At 46.4% G+C, this 17,797-nt stretch overlaps 1 protein-coding gene across 5 annotated transcripts in view; it reads left to right on the top strand.

Moving 5' to 3' along the window:
- ARAP1 (ArfGAP with RhoGAP domain, ankyrin repeat and PH domain 1) overlaps positions 1-17,797 on the top strand; it is a 108,617-nt gene that overhangs the window by 53,730 nt on the left and 37,090 nt on the right. For 4 of the 5 annotated variants that reach the window (XM_058184806.1, XM_058184808.1, XM_058184810.1 and 1 more), the window contains 6 exons: positions 6,441-6,583; positions 8,510-8,580; positions 12,087-12,184; positions 15,496-15,669; positions 15,849-15,918; positions 16,865-16,985. In XM_058184806.1, coding sequence (XP_058040789.1) covers positions 6,441-6,583; positions 8,510-8,580; positions 12,087-12,184; positions 15,496-15,669; positions 15,849-15,918; positions 16,865-16,985 — 677 coding nt within the window. The remainder of the gene's footprint in view (positions 1-6,440; positions 6,584-8,509; positions 8,581-12,086; positions 12,185-15,495; positions 15,670-15,848; positions 15,919-16,864; positions 16,986-17,797) is intronic. The other variant, XM_058184809.1, reaches the window with a different exon arrangement.

Here is a 17,797-nt window from a genome sequence, read left to right as displayed (position 1 = left end):
TGCAAGCAGCCATAATTGTTCCAAGTTCCCAAAATGTGATCATGTGACTTTGCCCGGGGGTGTGTGTGTGGGTTGGCGAGGGGGAGGAATTGACCATCCAAACTTCAAAAGGGAGTCATAAGTAGCTCTGGGGAGGTCCGTTGTAACTTCAAAATTCGCTAAACGACAGTTCGTAAGTGGAGAACTACAATTGTTTTTAAGCCCTTTCCTAAAACAGATGTGCAGTTGCTAAGCCCCATCCCAAAAGAACCCAACTGTTATCTAGGATTGTTCTCCTCTCCGTAAATCTCCTCCACCTTGGAAACCACCCTTGGCCAGGGAATTTGGGGAGAGGGCAAAGCCCTGCCCCATAAATGCCAAACTCCAAAGATCGCCCAGCTTGCAACCTTCTTGGCAATCTCAGTGCAGAGAGGGTCAGCAAAAAGGGTTGGCCCCTAATTAAGGAGTCTGGGACCCCCAGCTGGTGGTCAGGAGCAGCTGGGAAAAACCCGGTTCCTGCTTGGCAGAACAAGGTGCTCTTTGTTCTTCAGCCGTTGGCACCGAAAAAGGGCCGCCTCCTTCGGGCTTCCTGCAGATTGTTTGCAACATCCAGAGATACAGAATCTATAATTCACACCTGGCAGGTGTTTTGGGAACTGTGTGGGGTCCTTTATTCCAAAGGTGCTTTTTTTCCTTAAAAGCAAGGGGATTTTCTAGGGTTTTTTCCCTTGAAGGCATTTCGCTTCTCAGCCGAGAAGCTTCTTCAGTTCTTTTTTTTTTTTTTATTCAAAAAGTTTTACAACATTTTTTTCCCCCCCTTTCCCCCCCTCCTCCCCCCTCCCTTCGCAACCCCCCTCCCCCCCCCGACTTCCCGGAACGAGCACAAGGTATAGTTAAAAATAAAACAAGCATATGCTAAAAAATTTTCGTCCCAACTTAATTATACCCTACAATCATCAATTCCTAACTTCCCCAAAGCAATCAAAATAATACATCATAATCATTCAAAACAGTCTGATAACTCTTAGTCTGATATCTCGTTGAATATAGTCAATCCATTTTTTCCATTCCTTTAAGTATCTTTCTTGCGTATTGTCTTTCAAAAAGGCTGATATCTTCGCCATCTCAGCCAAATTGGCAACTTTCAATATCCATTCTTGTATTGTTGGTACTTCTTTTTTCTTCCAATATTGTCCTATTAGTAATCTTGCTGCAGTTATTAGATTTAAAATCAATTTAGTCTCAATTACTGTACAATCCGTAATAATTCCCAACAAGAAAAATTGCGGCAGGAACTTTATCTTCTTTTTCAGAACATTTTGTAAAATCCACCAAATTTTTATCCAAAAGGCCTTTATGTCCTTACAAGTCCACCAAATGTGAAAATATGTAGCGTCATCACAATTACATCTCCAACATTTTGCTTGCATTTCTGGATACATACACGATAATTTTTTAGGATCTAGATGCCATCTATAAAACATTTTATAAAAATTTTCCCTCAAATTCTGTGCCTGCGTGAATTTAACATTTCTAACCCAAATTTTTTCCCACGTTTCCAATAATATTGGCTCCTGAAAATTTTGTGCCCACTTTATCATACAGAGCTTCTTCAGTTCTGACTGAGTGAGATGCGCCACCCAGAGCCAGCCAGCTGTTGTGCAAGGGCCAGAGAGCCCGTTCAAGTGGACGTGGCTTGACCACGTCTCCAGCTGGCGTGACAGGGAGTATGCCGGGGTCTTGGTGCGTGGGTCAGATCTGGGGCACCCCACCCCAAACTCTGCCAGGATTCTGGGTTCCGTGGCGCAGGAGGGAAGCTGGAAAATTAATTAACTTATTTAGCGTATATGGCACATCAAACGTGGAATTGCAATCCAGGTATTCCTCGACTTACAACCGCCATTGAGCGCAACATTTCTGTGGTGAAATGAAATATTGATTAAGTGAGTTTTGCTCTGTTTTACGACCTTTCTCACCTCCGTTGTTAAGAGAATCACTACCGTTGTTCAGTTAGCAATAAGGTTGCTAAGTGAATCTTGTCCGAAGGGAGCAAAAGGGGACCACGTGACCCCAGGACACTGCAAACCGTCATAAATATGAGTCGGTTGCCAAGTTTCTGAATTTGGATCACGTGGCCGCAACGGTCGTAAGTGTGAAAAATGATCGCAAGTCACTTTTTTCAGCACCGGTGTAAGTTCAAACGGTCACTAAGTGAATTGTTATAATCCGAGGACTAACTGTATTAATGTTTCACCTAGATAAAACACAATAAAATATGAAGGTTGGGAAGAGCCAGTTCCTGTAGGAGGCGTGGCCGCTCTTCGGTCAGCCTGACCCAGAGGGAGTCCGGGCTCTGACCACGTGGGCTCCCTCCCCCCCTCTGCCCGCCTGTGGTTCCCACACACTGGAAGGATTGTCCGGAAGAGACCCTTCCCCAGCCCCCCAAAGCTGGCAGTTTGGAAGGCAGCCCAGCCTTGGTTCTGGGTGAGGAGCCCCCTCCTCTATTGCCCTGCAGAGGGAGGGAGGGGCTCATGGGGCCCAGACGACAGAATGAGACCCTGTCCCATTTCAGACAAGTCACTGTCCAGTCTCTTCTTGAAAGCCACCCACAACTTCTGGTGGCCAGCTGTTCCACTGGTTCATTGTCCTCACTGTTAGGGATGTTTCTCCTTAATTCCAGGTTGCTTCTCTCCTTGGTTAGTTTCCACCCGTTGCTTCTTCTCCTGCCTTCAGGGGCTTTGGAGGATAGGTGAACCCCCTCTTGTTTGGGGCAGCCCCTCAGATACTGGAACTCTTGCTATCATGTCACTCCTAGTTCTTCCTTTCATTAAACTAGACATCCCCAATTCCTGCAACCGTTCTTCGCATCCCAAAGGTGCTTTTTCAGGAGGCAACTGGACTTTCTTGTTTTTCCTTCTGAAGATGTTCTTCGTATGTTTGAGCCTCCAGTCCTTTAATCGGAATACGGAATGCCAGAGTTGGAAGGGACCTTGGAGGTCTTCTAGTCCAGCCCCCTGCTCAAGCAGGAGACCCTTTATCATTTCAGACCAATGGCTGTCCAATCCCTTCTTAAAAACCTTCAGTGATGGAGCAACTACAACTTCTGGTGGCAAGCCGTTCCACTGGTTAATAGTTCAATGTTGCATCTCTCCTTCATCAGTTTCCATCCATTCCCGTCCTGCCTTCAGGTGCTTTGGACAGTAGGGAGACCCCCTTCCCCATAAGGAGGGATCTCTCTCTGCTTGTCTCAGGAATTGTAGTCTGGAATGGCTTGGCAAAATTTTTCTATTACGTTTCCAATTATATCCTTCTTTGGTGGCTGTGGACGATGGGAGTTAGAAGGCCAAGCATCTGTAGGGAGCTGCTCAGTGATTTAGTAGGAAGTATAAGTAGTCCTTGACTTACAACCATTCATTCAGTGACTCTTCAGTGTTATAACAGCACTGGAAAAAGGGAGTCCTCGCAGTTATGATGGTCACAGCATTCCCATAATCAGGGGGTGATCAAAATTTGGGCACTTGGCACATGGGATGTATGGTATTTACATCTGGGGAGGGTCACATGATCATCATTTGTGGCTTTTTAAGCTGGTTTCCGATAAGCAGACTTAATGGAGGAAGCTAGATTCACTTAACGTCTGCCTGATCCACTTAACGACTGCAGTGATTTGCTTAACAAAAAAGGTCATAAAATCAACAAACTTAACAAAGTCTTGCTTAGCAACAGACCTTCTGATCTCAATGGTGGTCGTAAGTTGAGGACTACTTACAATCACTTTCCAAGTTGGATGGTCCTTTGCTCTTTTAAAACTTTGGTTTTGTTTCCATCCATGCCGTAGGTGAGAATAGAGATTTGTATATTCTTAAGGTTTGTTCTTAAATTTAGAATAAGTGCTTATTTTGTTATATAGTTTTAAAGGTTTTTTTTGGCTTGTTTAGTTTGTATATTGTAGAATAAGAGGTTATTATATATTTGGACATGCTGAATAAAGTCTTTCCTTCCTTCCTTCCTTCCTTCCTTCCTTCCTTCCTTCCTTCCTTCCTTCCTTCCTTCCTTTCTTTCTTTCTTCTTTCTTCCTTTCCTTCCTTCCTTCCTTCCTTCCTTCCTTCCTTCCTTCCTTCCTTCCTTCCTTCCTTCCTTCCTTCCTTCCTTCCTTCCTTCCTTCCTTCCTTCCTTCCTTCCTTCCTTCCTTCCTTCCTTCCTTCCTTCCCCTCTTCCATCACCTTTTAACTCCTCTGCTGTTTGATCCCCTCTGCCCTTTGCATTTTTACTTTTCTTGAAACTTACTAAAGTTCCTTAAAAAAGAAAAGGAAAAAAGAAACCCCCCCCTTTTGGGTGGCCAAGGGTTTTGGGGGTGAAGGGCCAAAATAACAGACCTTCCTGGAACACTCCTGAAAGAGCTGCAGCAATAACCCAACTTTGCATATAAATCTCTGCTTGAGCAGTTTTGGGGTTAAAGTTCCCATCAGGGAAAAAGTCACTTGGGCTGCAGGAAGCAGCTGTTAAGGGGAAAAGGACCCTGATATTCAGCGGATGGTCTTGATTTTGTGCTGTCCAAAATGAAGTCACACGGTTTCCAACTCTCTGTTGTCACATCCGGTAAACCCTAAATTTTAAATATGAATTCACTCGCTTGCTTCCTCATTCATTCAGTTGAAGCAGGTCCAATTGCACGTTTTTTAGCAGTAGCGAAACCTCCTCTAAAGACTAATCTGCCCCAAGATTCAAATCTCGCCCCATTTTGGCCATCTGTCAATCAAAATGGGGAGGTGGGTTGCACTCTTGCAGAGGGAACTGGGGGGTGGGTGAAATTGAGGTCAGTCCGGGAGGAGGTGCCTTCCCCCTTTCTCTCTTCTCTCATTTTCTCAGCCTTTTGACCCCACATTTTATAGTAAATGGGGGGGGACCCCTTTGCTTCCTCTGTTGCCCCAGATACTCCAGGGAAATTGGGAAAATTAGCAAATTGCCTAAAACTGGAGGAAGTGAAAGTGAAGAAATGGCTGGGTGGGGAAACAAAAATTGCCATTTTTTTTCCTGATTTTCTGGCTCGGCATAAACTAAGAGATGAGGAAGAAAGAATGCAGATAGTCCCCGGTTTACAACTTATTCATTTAGTGACTGCTTCAAGTTAACAAAAGCAGTGGGAAAAGTGATTTATGATTTGGTCCTCGCACTTATGACTGTGACAATATCCTCCGGTCGTGTGATCAAAATTTGGGCGGCTGGCAAGTGGCGTGTACGGGGTCGGTCCTCGACTTACGACCACACTGGAGTTTGTCGGGAAGGTGGGAGGCTGTTTGGCATCATTTATAAGTACCTTTTGGGGAGCGGGCCCATCATCATTTGAAATGGTCGTTACTTGAGGACTGCCTGTCTTTATGATGTATGATCGTCCCAGGGGTATATGATCCTAATTTGTGACTTTCCCCACTGGCAAAGCTAATGGAGGAAGCATAAAGCCGGATTTGCTTTAGCAAGCATGTGGTTTACTTAACGATGGCAGTGATTCGTTTAACAACCGTGGCAAAAAGGATGCAAAATCAGGCACAATCCCAGTTTTGGTGGTAAGTCAAGGATCAGGCTGGTAGGGAGATTCTTTGCCAGGGTGGGACCTGCTGAAAGCATGAGGATAACTGTGTGTGTGTGTGTATTTGATCTAGGGAGCAACCTGTCTTTCAGAAGCTGGACTTGTCGTCCTGTGGCTTTACCTCTCTTGATGGATATCCCCCCCCTTCCTTCTGGATATCTACATCCTTTATGTATTTTGGTGTATTTCTGACACCATCTAAAGGCAGCCTTATGGGGCTTCTAAAATCAGTTAGCTATATTAATTTTTTATTGATTTTTAGGCTTTTATTATTTCTTCTTCTTCTTCTTCTTCTTCTTCTTCTTCTTCTTCTTCTTCTTCTTCTTCTTCTTCTTCTTCTTCTTCTTCTTCTTCTTCTTCTCCTTCTTCCTCTTCCTCTTCTTCTTCTTCTTCTTCTTCTTCTTCTTCTTCTTCTTCTTCTTCTTCTTCTTTTCTCCTCCTCCTCCTCCTCCTCCTCCCCTTCCTCTCCTCTTCTTCTCCTTCTTCTCCTCGCCCTTCCTTCCTTTCTCCTTCCTCCTCTTCCTCCCCTTCCTTCCTTCCTCTCCTCTTCTTCTCCTTCTCCTTCTCCTTCTCCTTCTCCTTCTCCTCCTCCTCACCCCTTCCTTCCTTTCTCCTTCCTCCTCTTCCTCCCACTTCACTCTCCTCTCCTTCTCCTTCTCCTCCTCCTCCTCCTCCCCTTCCTTCCTTTCTCCTTCCTCCTCTTCCTCCCCCCTCCCCTCCCTCTCCTCCTCTTTTCCTTCTTCTTTTCTCCTTCCTCCTCGTCCTCCTTGCCCCTTCCTTCCTTTTTCCTTCCTCCTCCTCCTCCCCCTTCCCTCTCCTCCTCCCCCACCCCTGTCTTATGGTCCTAGATGACAGCTCTGCTTTCTCCTTCCAGTTCTCCTGCAGAAGAGAAACCTCCGGGATCTGAGGACCTGCACCCCTCACCCCCCACTCTCTTCCCGCGTGTCAAGTTCCCAGAGCAGAACAGTGGCCCCGAGATCCTTCCAAAGCCCCCCCTCCTTTTGCACCCAGACTTTGGTAAGTCTCCACTTCCTGCAACACTAAAGGCTTTAAGGTCTAAGTTAGACTTGAGATGAAAATTCCCAAACGTTTCTTAAAGTGTCCCTCTTCCCAGTTTTACAGATCTGGAATGTGAAAGCCTGCATAAAATTCCTTTGTATGCAATAATTTTTTTTTGTGGGGGGGAGAGGAGCATTTCAACCTGGAAAGTCTGCATATAAATTAAATATTTGTTCTAGTAATATATGTGTCCTATTTTAGCGACTGGCCTGTTTGGTGACAATTTGCAATTACAACAGTGATGAAAATGTAACTTTACACCAGGGGTGAAATGCTCCCGGTTCGGACCGGATTGTCCAATCCGGTAGTGATGGCGGCGGGTGGTTTGGAGAACCAGTAGCAAAAATCCCTACCCCTCCCTCCATGCCCAGCTGAGCCGTGCGATCATCAGAGGTGTTTTTTTTTTTACTTTTAAAAGCATTTTTTCTTCGGCCGAAAAAATGCTTTTAAAAGTAAGAAAAAAAGCCTCTGAAGATCAGGCAACTCAGCTGGGATCGTCAGAACCCTTTAAAAGCATTTTTTCTACAACCTCTTCGGCTGAAAATGCTAGAAAAAATGCTTTTAAAAGGCTCCTCTGGAGATCCCAGCTGAGTTGCCTGATCATCAGAGGCTTTTAAAAGCATTTGTTTGCAACCTCTTCGGCCGGCCGAAGAGATTGTAGAAAAAATGCTTTTAAAAGTAAAAAAAAAAAAGTTGCCCACGCCCACCCAGTCACATGACCCCCTCCCACCAAGCCACGCCCACAGAACCGGTAGTAACAAATTTTACATTTCACCCCTGTTTTACACCCAATCTTTAAATTTACGCTCTTTGTAGGTTTTTTAAAGCAAAGGAAAGCTGAAGTTACATCATAAACACAGCCATGGTTTCACTCAGTGACTGGTTCCCTTAACAACCGAGTTGCTGGTCCCAGTTGTAGTCTCTAATCGGGGACTATCTCTACAGGCAGTCCTCAGCCTATGACTACAATTGAGCCAGGATTTTGATTGTAACTCTCTGTGGTCATTAAACAGCCACTGCTGTGACCTCAGTTGCTTTCAAAACGATTTTTACAATCGTTGTAAAGTAAGCTGTTAAGGGAATCCCATGGTCATTAAGGGAATCGAGCCTATCGGATGGGTGGTTCTGCAGATCGTGTGACCTTGGGACGCAGCCAGGAATCACAAATGTGAACCAGTTGCCAAGTTCCTGTCCTCAAGTGAGGGACTCTGAATGCCACAATGGAAGGTCTCCTCTGGGTAGGAACTTTGGAAATAGAGCTGGGTTGGATTGGCTGGCTGGAGAAGGTCTGAGCGGATGGGACTTCATTGCCATCGTTCATGGAGGTCTTGCCTTTCGCCTCACCATCAGGAGGCTGTGAGTTCGGTCATAGGTAGAGGCAGATATTTCTCTCTCGGGGCACGATGAGAATTTATCTGCTGAATAAAAAAACTCAGCACTGGCGACAGGGAAGGGCATCCGGCCAGTAAACACTCAGCTCCATTCAGTTGCCCAGACTTTCCCCGCCCGCAAGGGATTATGGGGTCGTTAAAAGAGGATGATGATTATTATTATTATTATTTATTTGATTTTTATACCGCCCTTCTCCCGAAGGACTCAGGGCGGTGTACAGGCAAAAGTAAAAAAAAAAAAAAAACAGACAATACAATTTACAATTTAAAATGCAAGTTAAAAAACTTATTATAATTAGCCTAAAAACTTTAAAATATATAAAAAACTAAAACCCCATTTAAAATTAGTAATAAGAAATTTAAAATCGATAAAACTTAAGCCAGCCCCGTGCGAGTGAAAAGATATGTCTTCAGTTCGCGGCGAAAGGTCCGAAGGTCAGGTATTTGGCGTACACCCAAATGATGATGGAGATCTTGCCTTCTTGCCTTGCAGATGATTCGGATTATGAGGACCCCCCGTTTGAGGAGGAGAGGGAAATCTTTACGGAAGAGATGACTGACAAGGTGTGTCTGTAAGTCTCTGGCGAGATGTTGGTTCATTGCTTGGAGGAGAAGAAGACCGAGGTCCGTTTCTCTCCACCTGTCCCTGGGACGGAGATGGAGAAGAGTCTGCCATGGATGGCCATCTCAGGGTCCCTGGGGAACAAACCCCTGACCAGGACCTTCTACAAAACCCCTCCGGCTCCTGTAGAGCCACCAGGGCCAGCCGGTGGCCCAGAGCTGGTGGGACTTTCTTCCAAGGAACATCTTTAGGACAATATTCAGTTAACTCAGTTAGTGACATGGTTGTTGAGTGAGCCTGGCTTCCCCACCATCTTGCTTGTGAGAAGGCCACTGAAGGGGATCATGTGGCCCCGGGTTGCAGCAACCGTCATAAATACGAGTCTCTTTCCAAAGCGTCCAAAGTTTGATCGCGTGACCACAGGGTGCTGCAACAGGGGTTAAGTGTGAAAAACCACTTAAGTGTGAAAGTCACTTTTTTCACTGCTGTTGTAACTTTAGACGGCCACTAAATGAACTATTGTAAGTCGAGGGCTGCCCATCTCTTCCCTCCTCGATGCTGTGACCCCTGCAGTGCAGAGCATGCAGTTCTCTCTCTCTCTCTGCTCCTGTGGCTGGAGGGGAAATTTCTGGGCGGCTTCCGAGAAACCCCACAGCGGGTGGTTCCTTCGGCTATAAATAGAGGGGTCCAGACTTCGCAACTTCCTGTTTGCGCTGAGACTCAGAAGCCGTCCAGGGTCCAAGCAGGGAGAGGACATTGGTCTTCCCTTCTCTTGGCATTTCTGCACAAGGTGGGGGGGGATTTCCCAGGCCCTGCCACTGTGAAGAGAGGAAGGGAGGGAGGGAGGGAGGGAGGTATGCAGGAGAGAAGGAAGAAGGAGAGAGGGAGGAAGGAAGAAGCAAGAAGGAAGGAAGGAAGGAGAGAAGGGAAGGCAAGAGGAAGGAAGGAGATAAGGGAGGGAGGGAGGGAGGAAAGAAGGAACAAGGAGAGAGGGAGGAAGGAAGGAAGGAAAGAAGGGAGGAAGGAAGGAGAGAATGGAAGGCAAGAGGAAGGAAGGAGATAAAGAAGGAGGAGGAAGGAAAGAAGGAACAAGGAGAGAGAGGAGGAGGAATGAAGGAGAGGAGGGAGGGAGGAGGAAGGAAAGAAGGGAGGGAGGAAGGAGAGAAGGGAAGGCAAGAGGAAGGAAGGAGATAAAGAAGGGAGGGAGGGAGGAAAGAAGGAACAAGGAGAGAGAGGGAGGAAGGAAGGAAAGAAGGGAGGAAGGAAGGAAGGAAAGAAGGAAGAGAGGGAAGACAGGAAGGAAGGAAGAATAGAAAGGAAGGAAGGAAGGAAAGAAGAAGGAGAGGGAGGGAGGAAGGAAGGAAAAATGTCCTCTCTTTTTTGCTGGTTTGCAATGCCCCTGTGTTACTCTACAGGGCAATTGAGGCAGATACATATAGTCCTTGACTTACGACCACAATTGGGCCCGAATTTTCCACTGCTGAACAAGGCAGTTCTTAAATGTGTTTCGATCCATTTTACGACCTTCCTTGCCACAGTTGCTAAATGAACCACTGAAGTTGTTAAGTAACAGGGCCATTGAGTGAATCCAGCTCCTCCGTTGACTTTGCTCGTCAGGAGGTCGCAAAAGGGGATCACGTGACCCCGGGACGCTGTGACCGTCATAAATACGGGGTACGTGCCAGTTGCCAAGAATTCTGATCACGTGATGGTGGGGATGCTGCAACGGTCATGTGACAAACTTCCAACAGTCACTAAGCGAACGGTTGTATGTTGAGGACTACTTGTAATTAATTTGAAGAAAAACAGCCTTGAGATTTGTTTCAAAAATCTAAGGAGTCAGCAGTCAGTTCTCCTTTAAGAACATAAAGGAGGTGGGTGTCTGTGCATAGACATAGACATTCTGAATTGAGTGTTCACACAAACACACACACACACACACACACACACACACACACAGAGACTCTATCATCATGTTCTCAAATGGTCCTGGGTTGTTGTTGTTTTTTTTTTGTAAAATGTTTAAAAGAATCATGTTAAAATTTGCATTTCCTTCAGAACTTGGGTTTTACTTTCATGCTTACTTTGATGCAGCTTTAATTACCGTAATTGATTGAAATGCAAATGACGAGCCATCAAAGATTCCCCCAAAGGGAATAATTGGCACAGAGTAAGGCAAGTGATCATAGATATAGAGCAAAAGACAGAAGCAATGTGGATATTCACCAGAGCTCTCCAGACCTCCCTTTCTCATCTTTCTCTCATCACTAGTTCTCTCTCTCTCTCTCTCTCTTTTCTCTATCATGTCTGCCTGTCTATCTTATCTATCTATCTATTACCTTCTCTCTATCATCTTCCATCTTATCTGTCTACCTCTGTCTTTCTCTGTCTATCTTTCTCTCTTCTCTATCATCTATCAACCTATCATCTATTTATTTATCATCTATCTATCTCCGTTGCATTCTCATGTGAGACAGGATAGCAGTGGTCCAATATTTGAGGGAGGGGCTGCCACAGAGAGGAGGAAGGGGGTCAAGTTACTCTCCAAAGCACCCGAAGGCCAGACAAGGAATAATGGATGGAAACTGATCAAGGAGAGATTCAACCTGGAAATAAGGAGGAATTTTCTGACAGGGAGGACAATCAACTGATGGAACTGAAGTTGCCTTCGGAAGTTGTGGGAACTTCATCCACGGAGGCTTTCAAGGAGAGACTGGACTGCCATCTGTCAGAAATGGGGTAGGGTCTCCTGCTTAGGTGGGGGGTTGGACTAGATGACCTCCAAGGTCCCTTCCAGCTCTATTTTGATTGATTGATTGATTCAACCAAGAAATAAGGAGAAATTTTCTGATAGTGAGATCAATCCATCAGTGGAACAGACGTTGCCTTCGGATGTTGTGGGAGCTTCATCACTGGAGTCTTTCAAGAAGAGACTGGACTGCCATCGGTCAGGAATGGTGTAGGGTCTCCTGTTTGGGTGGGTAAGGGTTGGGCTAGATGACCTACAAGGTCCCTTCCAACTTTGTTATTCTGTTATCTTCTATCTTATCTCTCTCTGTCTGTCTGTCTGTCTGATGTCTTGGGCACAATCTGTCGTGGCCAAGGATCTTGTAGGATGGACTTCTGGTTCCTTTTCACAGTCGTTAACTTAGAACTGCCACTAAATGAACAGTTGTTAAATTGAGGACTGCCTGTTCTTTTCCACCTTTGCAAGGCTTTAGTAAGACTGCAAGAACTTGGGCAGTGCTGGACCCTCCTTCCGGGTAAGACAAGAGTCTCTGGCGTTGAAAATCTTCTCTTTTTAATTATAACATAATCACAGAGTTGGAAGGGACCTTGGAGGTCATCTAGGCCAACCCCCTGCTCGAGCAGGAGACCCTAGACCATTAGAGACAAATGACTGTCCAATCCCTTCTTGAAAACCTCCAGGGATGGAGCACCTGCAACTTCCGGTGGCATGGAGTTCCACTGATTAACTCTTCTCACTGTTCTCTTCTTCCGTTTGCAGAAGGCCACTCTGGAGAGGCGGCGTTCGCCCCGCGTCAACAGCCTGTTCAGCGAAGACGAACTGATTGAAGATTATTTCAAAGAGGAATCGGCCACTAAGTGAGAACCCTGCCCTCCGTTGGCTGCTTTGGGGGTCGGTGGGTGGGTGGGGGGAAACTTCCTGCCGGGATGTTTTCAGGCAGGGCCGCCTGTTGACAAACTAGCAGCTCTTGCTTTTCAGCGAGGATTGTTGCTTCGCCCAGGAAATCAAAAGTCCTTGTTTAGTGACCGTTTCAAGTTACGACGGCACTAAAAGAAATTGACCTAGGACCAGTTTTCACACTTACAAGCATTGCAGCCACGGAATCAAAACACTCGGCAACCGACTCGTATCTATGACGGTCGTAATGTCACGGGGTCCAGTGATCCCCTTTTGTGACCTTCCGACTAGCGGTCGATAAGGAAAGCCAGATTCACTTAACAACTGTGCTGCTTAGCAAGGGAAATTTTGGGCTGAATTGTGGCCGTAAGTTGAGGACTGCCTGTAATTCTGAGTCCAGCTCGAGTCATGAAGGAAGAATGACATCAAATAAGGAAGCCATCCTTCCTCAGGGCCTTTGGCTAAATGAGAGGGAGACCGAGTGGGGTTCAGCTATTATTTCTTTGGATAAAGGGATGATATGGAAGAAACTCTTGGGAAACACAGGTGTGTAGCCTCTGGGTTTCTTAAAACGCTTATGAGATGCCTACGCTGGCAAAGTTGAGCCCTCTGAAAATTCAGGGGTAAACCACATTAAAAGGTAAAGGTAAAGGTTCCCCTCGCACATAGGTGCTAGTCGTTCCTGGCTCTAGGGGGCGCTGCTCATCTCTGTTTCAAAGCCGAAGAGCCAGCGCTGTCCGAAGACGTCTCCGTGGTCATGTGGCCGGCATGACTCAACGCCAAAGGTGCACGGAACACTGTTCCCTTCCCACCAAAGGTGGTCCCTATTTTTTCTACTTGCATTTTTTACCTGCTTTCGAACTGCTAGGTTGGCAGAAGCTGGGACAAGTCACGGGAGCTCACCCCGTTACACGGCAGCACTAGGGATTCAAACCGCTGAATTGCCGGCCTTTCGATCGACAAGCTCAGCCTCTTAGCCACTGAGCCACCGCGTCCCTAAACCACATTTTTATTTATTTATTTATTTTATTTATTTTATTTTGTCACGACAGTATACACAAACAATTGTCATAGATAAAACAACATGTATTGAAGAAAATATATAAGTAAAAAAATATGCATCAATAATATTAATTTGATATAATGAAGGGAACAATAGGACAGGAACGGTAGGCACTTTTGTGCTCTTATGCAAGCCCCTTATAGTCCTCTCAGGAATGGGGTGAGGTCAATAGTAGACAGTTTTTGGTTAAAGCTTTTGAGATTTTGAGTAGAGACTATGGAGTCAGGTAGTGAGTTCCAAGCATTAACAACTCTGTTACAGAAGTCATATTTTCTGCAATCAAGTTTGAAGCGGTTGACATTTAGCTTGAATCTATTTTTTGCTCTTGTAATATTGCGATTGAAGCTGAAGTAGTCTTTTATAGGAAGGATATTGCTATAGATGATTTTGTGTGTTAAACACAGGTCATGTCGGAGTCATTAGTGCTGCTCAAACTTGCAGCTTTAAGATGGGTGGACTTCCACTCCCAGAATCCCCCAGCCAGCGTAGCTCAGCCTTTCTCCCTTAGCTCGGTTCCAGGATTTCCCATTTGCTTGAAGGCAAGTTCTGCAAATAAAACACCTTTGTTGCTCTGTTGACTTTTAGGAATGTGCCGGATTTAATGCTCCTTTGCTTTTATGGGTGTTGGTAAATCACAGCCTCCAAAGCTTCCCGAAAGGCTCCTCTTTCTTAAAGGGGCCTCCAACGACTTCAAGATGGTCGGGAGTGTAATAATAAAATGTTTGGCAAAGGCCTGAGCAGAATTGCAATGTGGGAATGGGTGGGTCTCCCGGTCTGAATGAACGCCTCAGTACAGATAGAAGAGAATAGTTGTAGCTCAGGGTTGAACTGGGAGGGTCCTTAGTGGTCTCTGAGCCTGGTGGGTTTCTTGCAGACGTTTCACGACCCAACTAGGGAACATCATCAGTGCTAGAAGGGCAGCAGGGTTTGCTCTCCGCTTATATACAAGTATACCCACCAACATTGACAGAACAAGCCAGGTGTAGATAAAACAACATGTATTGAAGAAAATATATAAGTAAAAAAATATGCATCAATAATATTAATTTGATGTAATGAAGGGAACAATAGGACAGGAACGGTAGGCACTATTGTGCTCTTATGCACGCCCCTTATAGTCCTCTTTGGAATGGGGTGAGGTCAATAGTAGACAGTTTTTGGTTGAAGATTTTGGGATTTTGAGTAGAGACTATGGAGTCAGGAACTAGGGAACATCATCAGTGCTAGAAGGGCAGCAGGGTTTGCTCTCCGCTTATATACAAGTATACCCACCAACATTGACAGAACAAGCCAGGTGTAACATACATAATACATAACATCAGAGTTGGAAGGGACCTTGGAGGCCTTCTAGTCCAACCCCCTGCCCAGGCAGGAAACCCTACACCATCTCAGTCAGATGGTTATCCAACATTTTCTTAAAAATTTCCAGTGTTGGAGCATTCACAACTTCTGAAGGCAAGTCGTTCCACTTATTGATTGTTCTAACTGTCAGGAAATTTCTCCTTAGTTCTAAGTTGCTTCTTTCCTTGATCAGTTTCCACCCATTGCTTCTTGTTCTACCCTCAGGTGCTTTGGAGAACAGCCCGACTCCCTCTTCTTTGGGGCAGCCCCTGAGATATTGGAAGACTGCTATCATGTCTCCCCTAGTCCTTCTTTTTGTTAAACTAGACATACCCAGTTCCTGCAACCGTTCTTCATATGTTTTATCCTCCAGTCCCCTAGGTGTAGATAAACAAGGAACAAACCCACATGGCTGGCTGGGGATTTCTGGGAGTTGAAGTCCACCCCTCTTACAGTCACCAAGTTTGAAAAACACTGCTCTATTTTTTAAAAATAAAATAAAATGGAGAGAGAGAGACAAGAATGGCCAGTCCGGCTAGGAGTCCTGGGATTTAAGCTCTGCCAGAAAACAAGATTTCAGAAGCATAGAATCAAAGAGTCAGAAGGGACCTTGGAGGTCTTCTAGTCCAGCCCCCTGCTCAAGCAGGAGACCCTGTATACCATTTTAGACAAACAGTTGTTCAGGCTCGTCTCTTCCCGTGTTGAATTTCTCTCGATTCAGCTCCCAGGAAGACTTTGGGGTGCTGGCAAAGACCCCCCAGCTTGCCCCCTTCCGCAGGGCTGGGGTGCAGAGGTTCAAAGTCGTTGGCTAATAGCAGCTGTTCTGGTTTCTCCCCTCCCTTCCCTTCCCTTCCCCTCCCACCGCAGCAGCCACTGGGATGGCGGGCTGAGCCCCTCCCCTGCCAGCAGCGCTCTGCCCTTCGGCGTGTTGTCGGGCATCCATGGTGACGGTGGCGGCATGCAGAGCGCAGGGCCCTCCTCTCAGCTCTCCTCGCCTGTGGTGGTCAAAGCCGGCTGGCTGGACAAGAACCCCCCGCAAGGGTGAGCAGGTCTTCTTCTTCGCCACCTCCAACTCAACTTCTGGTGGTCCCTTCCCAGCTGTGCCCTTCTTCTTGGCTATCCTGGGGAGGAACTTGAATGGGTCTGGCGAGCAGGGAGAAGCCCCCTGCCCCCCCGCTGGGTCTCTGGGCTTGGCAGCTGACTCGGTTTTCTGGTTGCAGGTCCTACATCTACCAGAAGCGTTGGGTGAAGTTGGACTGTGACTATCTCCGCTACTTTGATAGTGAAAAGGTAAGTGGAGAAGGGAGCTGCGGATGGGGAGGGCTGTATATGACTCTCCCTTCCTTCCTTCCTTCCTTCCTTCCTTCCTTCCTTCCTTCCTTCCTTCCTTCCTTCCTTCCTTCCTTCCTCCCTCCCTCCCTCCCTCCCTCCCTCTCTTTGCTTCCTTTCCTTTCCTTTCCTTCCCTTCCTCCCTCCCTCCTTCCCTTCCTTCCTTCCTTCCTTCCCTTCCCTTCCCTTCCTTCCTCCTCCTCCCTCCCCTTCTTCATTGATTTACCTCTTCCCTTCCCTTTTCCTTTCTCTTTTCCCATCCCTTCCTTCTCCCCCCCCCGCCAGTCCCCCTCCCCCTTCCCACATCTCTCCTCACCTCCTCCCCAACCCTAACCCTCCCCTTCTTTTTCTCCCTTCCTCCCTGGAGGGGCAGTGGCAGTGTCACCCCAGGGAATCTGTGAAGGCTTGAAAAAATGTTATGATCAAGTCTTGTGGGGGGGGGTGCCACAAAAGGCATTTAAAGGGGGTCCGTGTAAAGAAAAGGTTGAGAACCACTGGCTTAGGGTGTTCTATTATTTTTTTTTTAATTTGCATTTATATCCCGCCCTTCTCCGAAGACTCAGGGCGGCTTAGACTATGTCAAGCAATAGTTTTCATCCATTTGTATATTATATACAAAGTCAACTTATTGCCCCCAACAATCTGGGTCCTCATTTTACCTATCTTATAAAGGATGGAAGGCTGAGTCAACCTTGGGCCTGGTGGGACTTGAACTTGCAGTAATTGCAAGCGGCTGCTGTTAATAACAGACTGTCTTACCAGCCTGAGCCACCAGAGGCCCACCGAAGACGGGACGCTCTGCGAACTTAGTGTGGTCTCCTCTTCCTGTCTAGCTTGGATAAAGGGGGCACAGACTGAGCACCTCTGGGTTCCCCCATTTTTCCCCTCTCTCTTCTTTGCGTTGCAGGATGTTTACTCCAAGCGCTTCATCTTGGTGGCCTCCATCTCCCAAGTCTCCAGCATCGGGGACCAGAAGTTTGAAGTTATCACCCACAACCGGACGTTCGCTTTCCGGGCAGAGAGCGATGGTAAATATGCTGGGTTGCTCATTGTGGGTCATTTCTCTGGTGGGAGAACCAGAAGATGCATTGATGTTCTTCTCCTTGTGGCTCTGGCGTTGGGTGGAATAAATGCTCAAATGCCAATGTTCATTTCCAAACATCATAGAGCATAGAATCTTCGAGCTGGAAGGGACTTTGGAGGTCTTCTAGTCCAACCCCCCCCGTCCAAGCAGGAGATCTTACACCATTCTGGACAAATGCCTCTGGAGATTCTCAGTCATCCAGGTCACGGTTGTCCCAAAGGTGTTTTTTCAAGAGGCAACTGGACTTTCCTTGTTTTTTTCTTTGAAGATGTTTCACTTCTCATCCAAGAAGCTTCTTCAGCTCTGATTTTTTTCTTCCCCACCATCCACTCAGAGCTGAAGAAGCTTCTTGGATGAGAAGCGAAACATCTTCAAAGAAAAAACAAGGAAATTCCGGTTGCCTCTTGAAAAAACACCTTTGGGTTCTGGACAAATGTTGTCCAACCTCTTCTTGAAATCCTCCAGTGATGGAACAACCACAACTTCTGGTGGCAAGCAGTTCCACGGGTTAATTGTTCTCACTGTCAGGAAATTCCTCCTTAATTCCAGGTTGCTTCTCTCCTTGATGAGTTTCCATCCGTTGCTCCTTGTCTTGCCTTCGGTGCTTTGGAGAATAGCTTGACCCCCCCTCCTCTTCTTTGGGGCAGCCCCTCCAATACTGGAAAACTGCTATCATGTCTCCCCTTGTCCTTCTTTTCATTAAACTAGACATACCCAGTTCCTGCAACCGTTCTTCATATGTTTTAGCCTCCGGTC

The sequence above is a fragment of the Ahaetulla prasina genome, chromosome 5 (genome assembly GCF_028640845.1).
Source record: "Ahaetulla prasina isolate Xishuangbanna chromosome 5, ASM2864084v1, whole genome shotgun sequence".
Classification (NCBI taxonomy): domain Eukaryota; kingdom Metazoa; phylum Chordata; class Lepidosauria; order Squamata; family Colubridae; genus Ahaetulla; species Ahaetulla prasina.
Note: the sequence above shows the minus strand (reverse complement) of the source record. Positions and strands in the feature narration are given on the sequence as shown.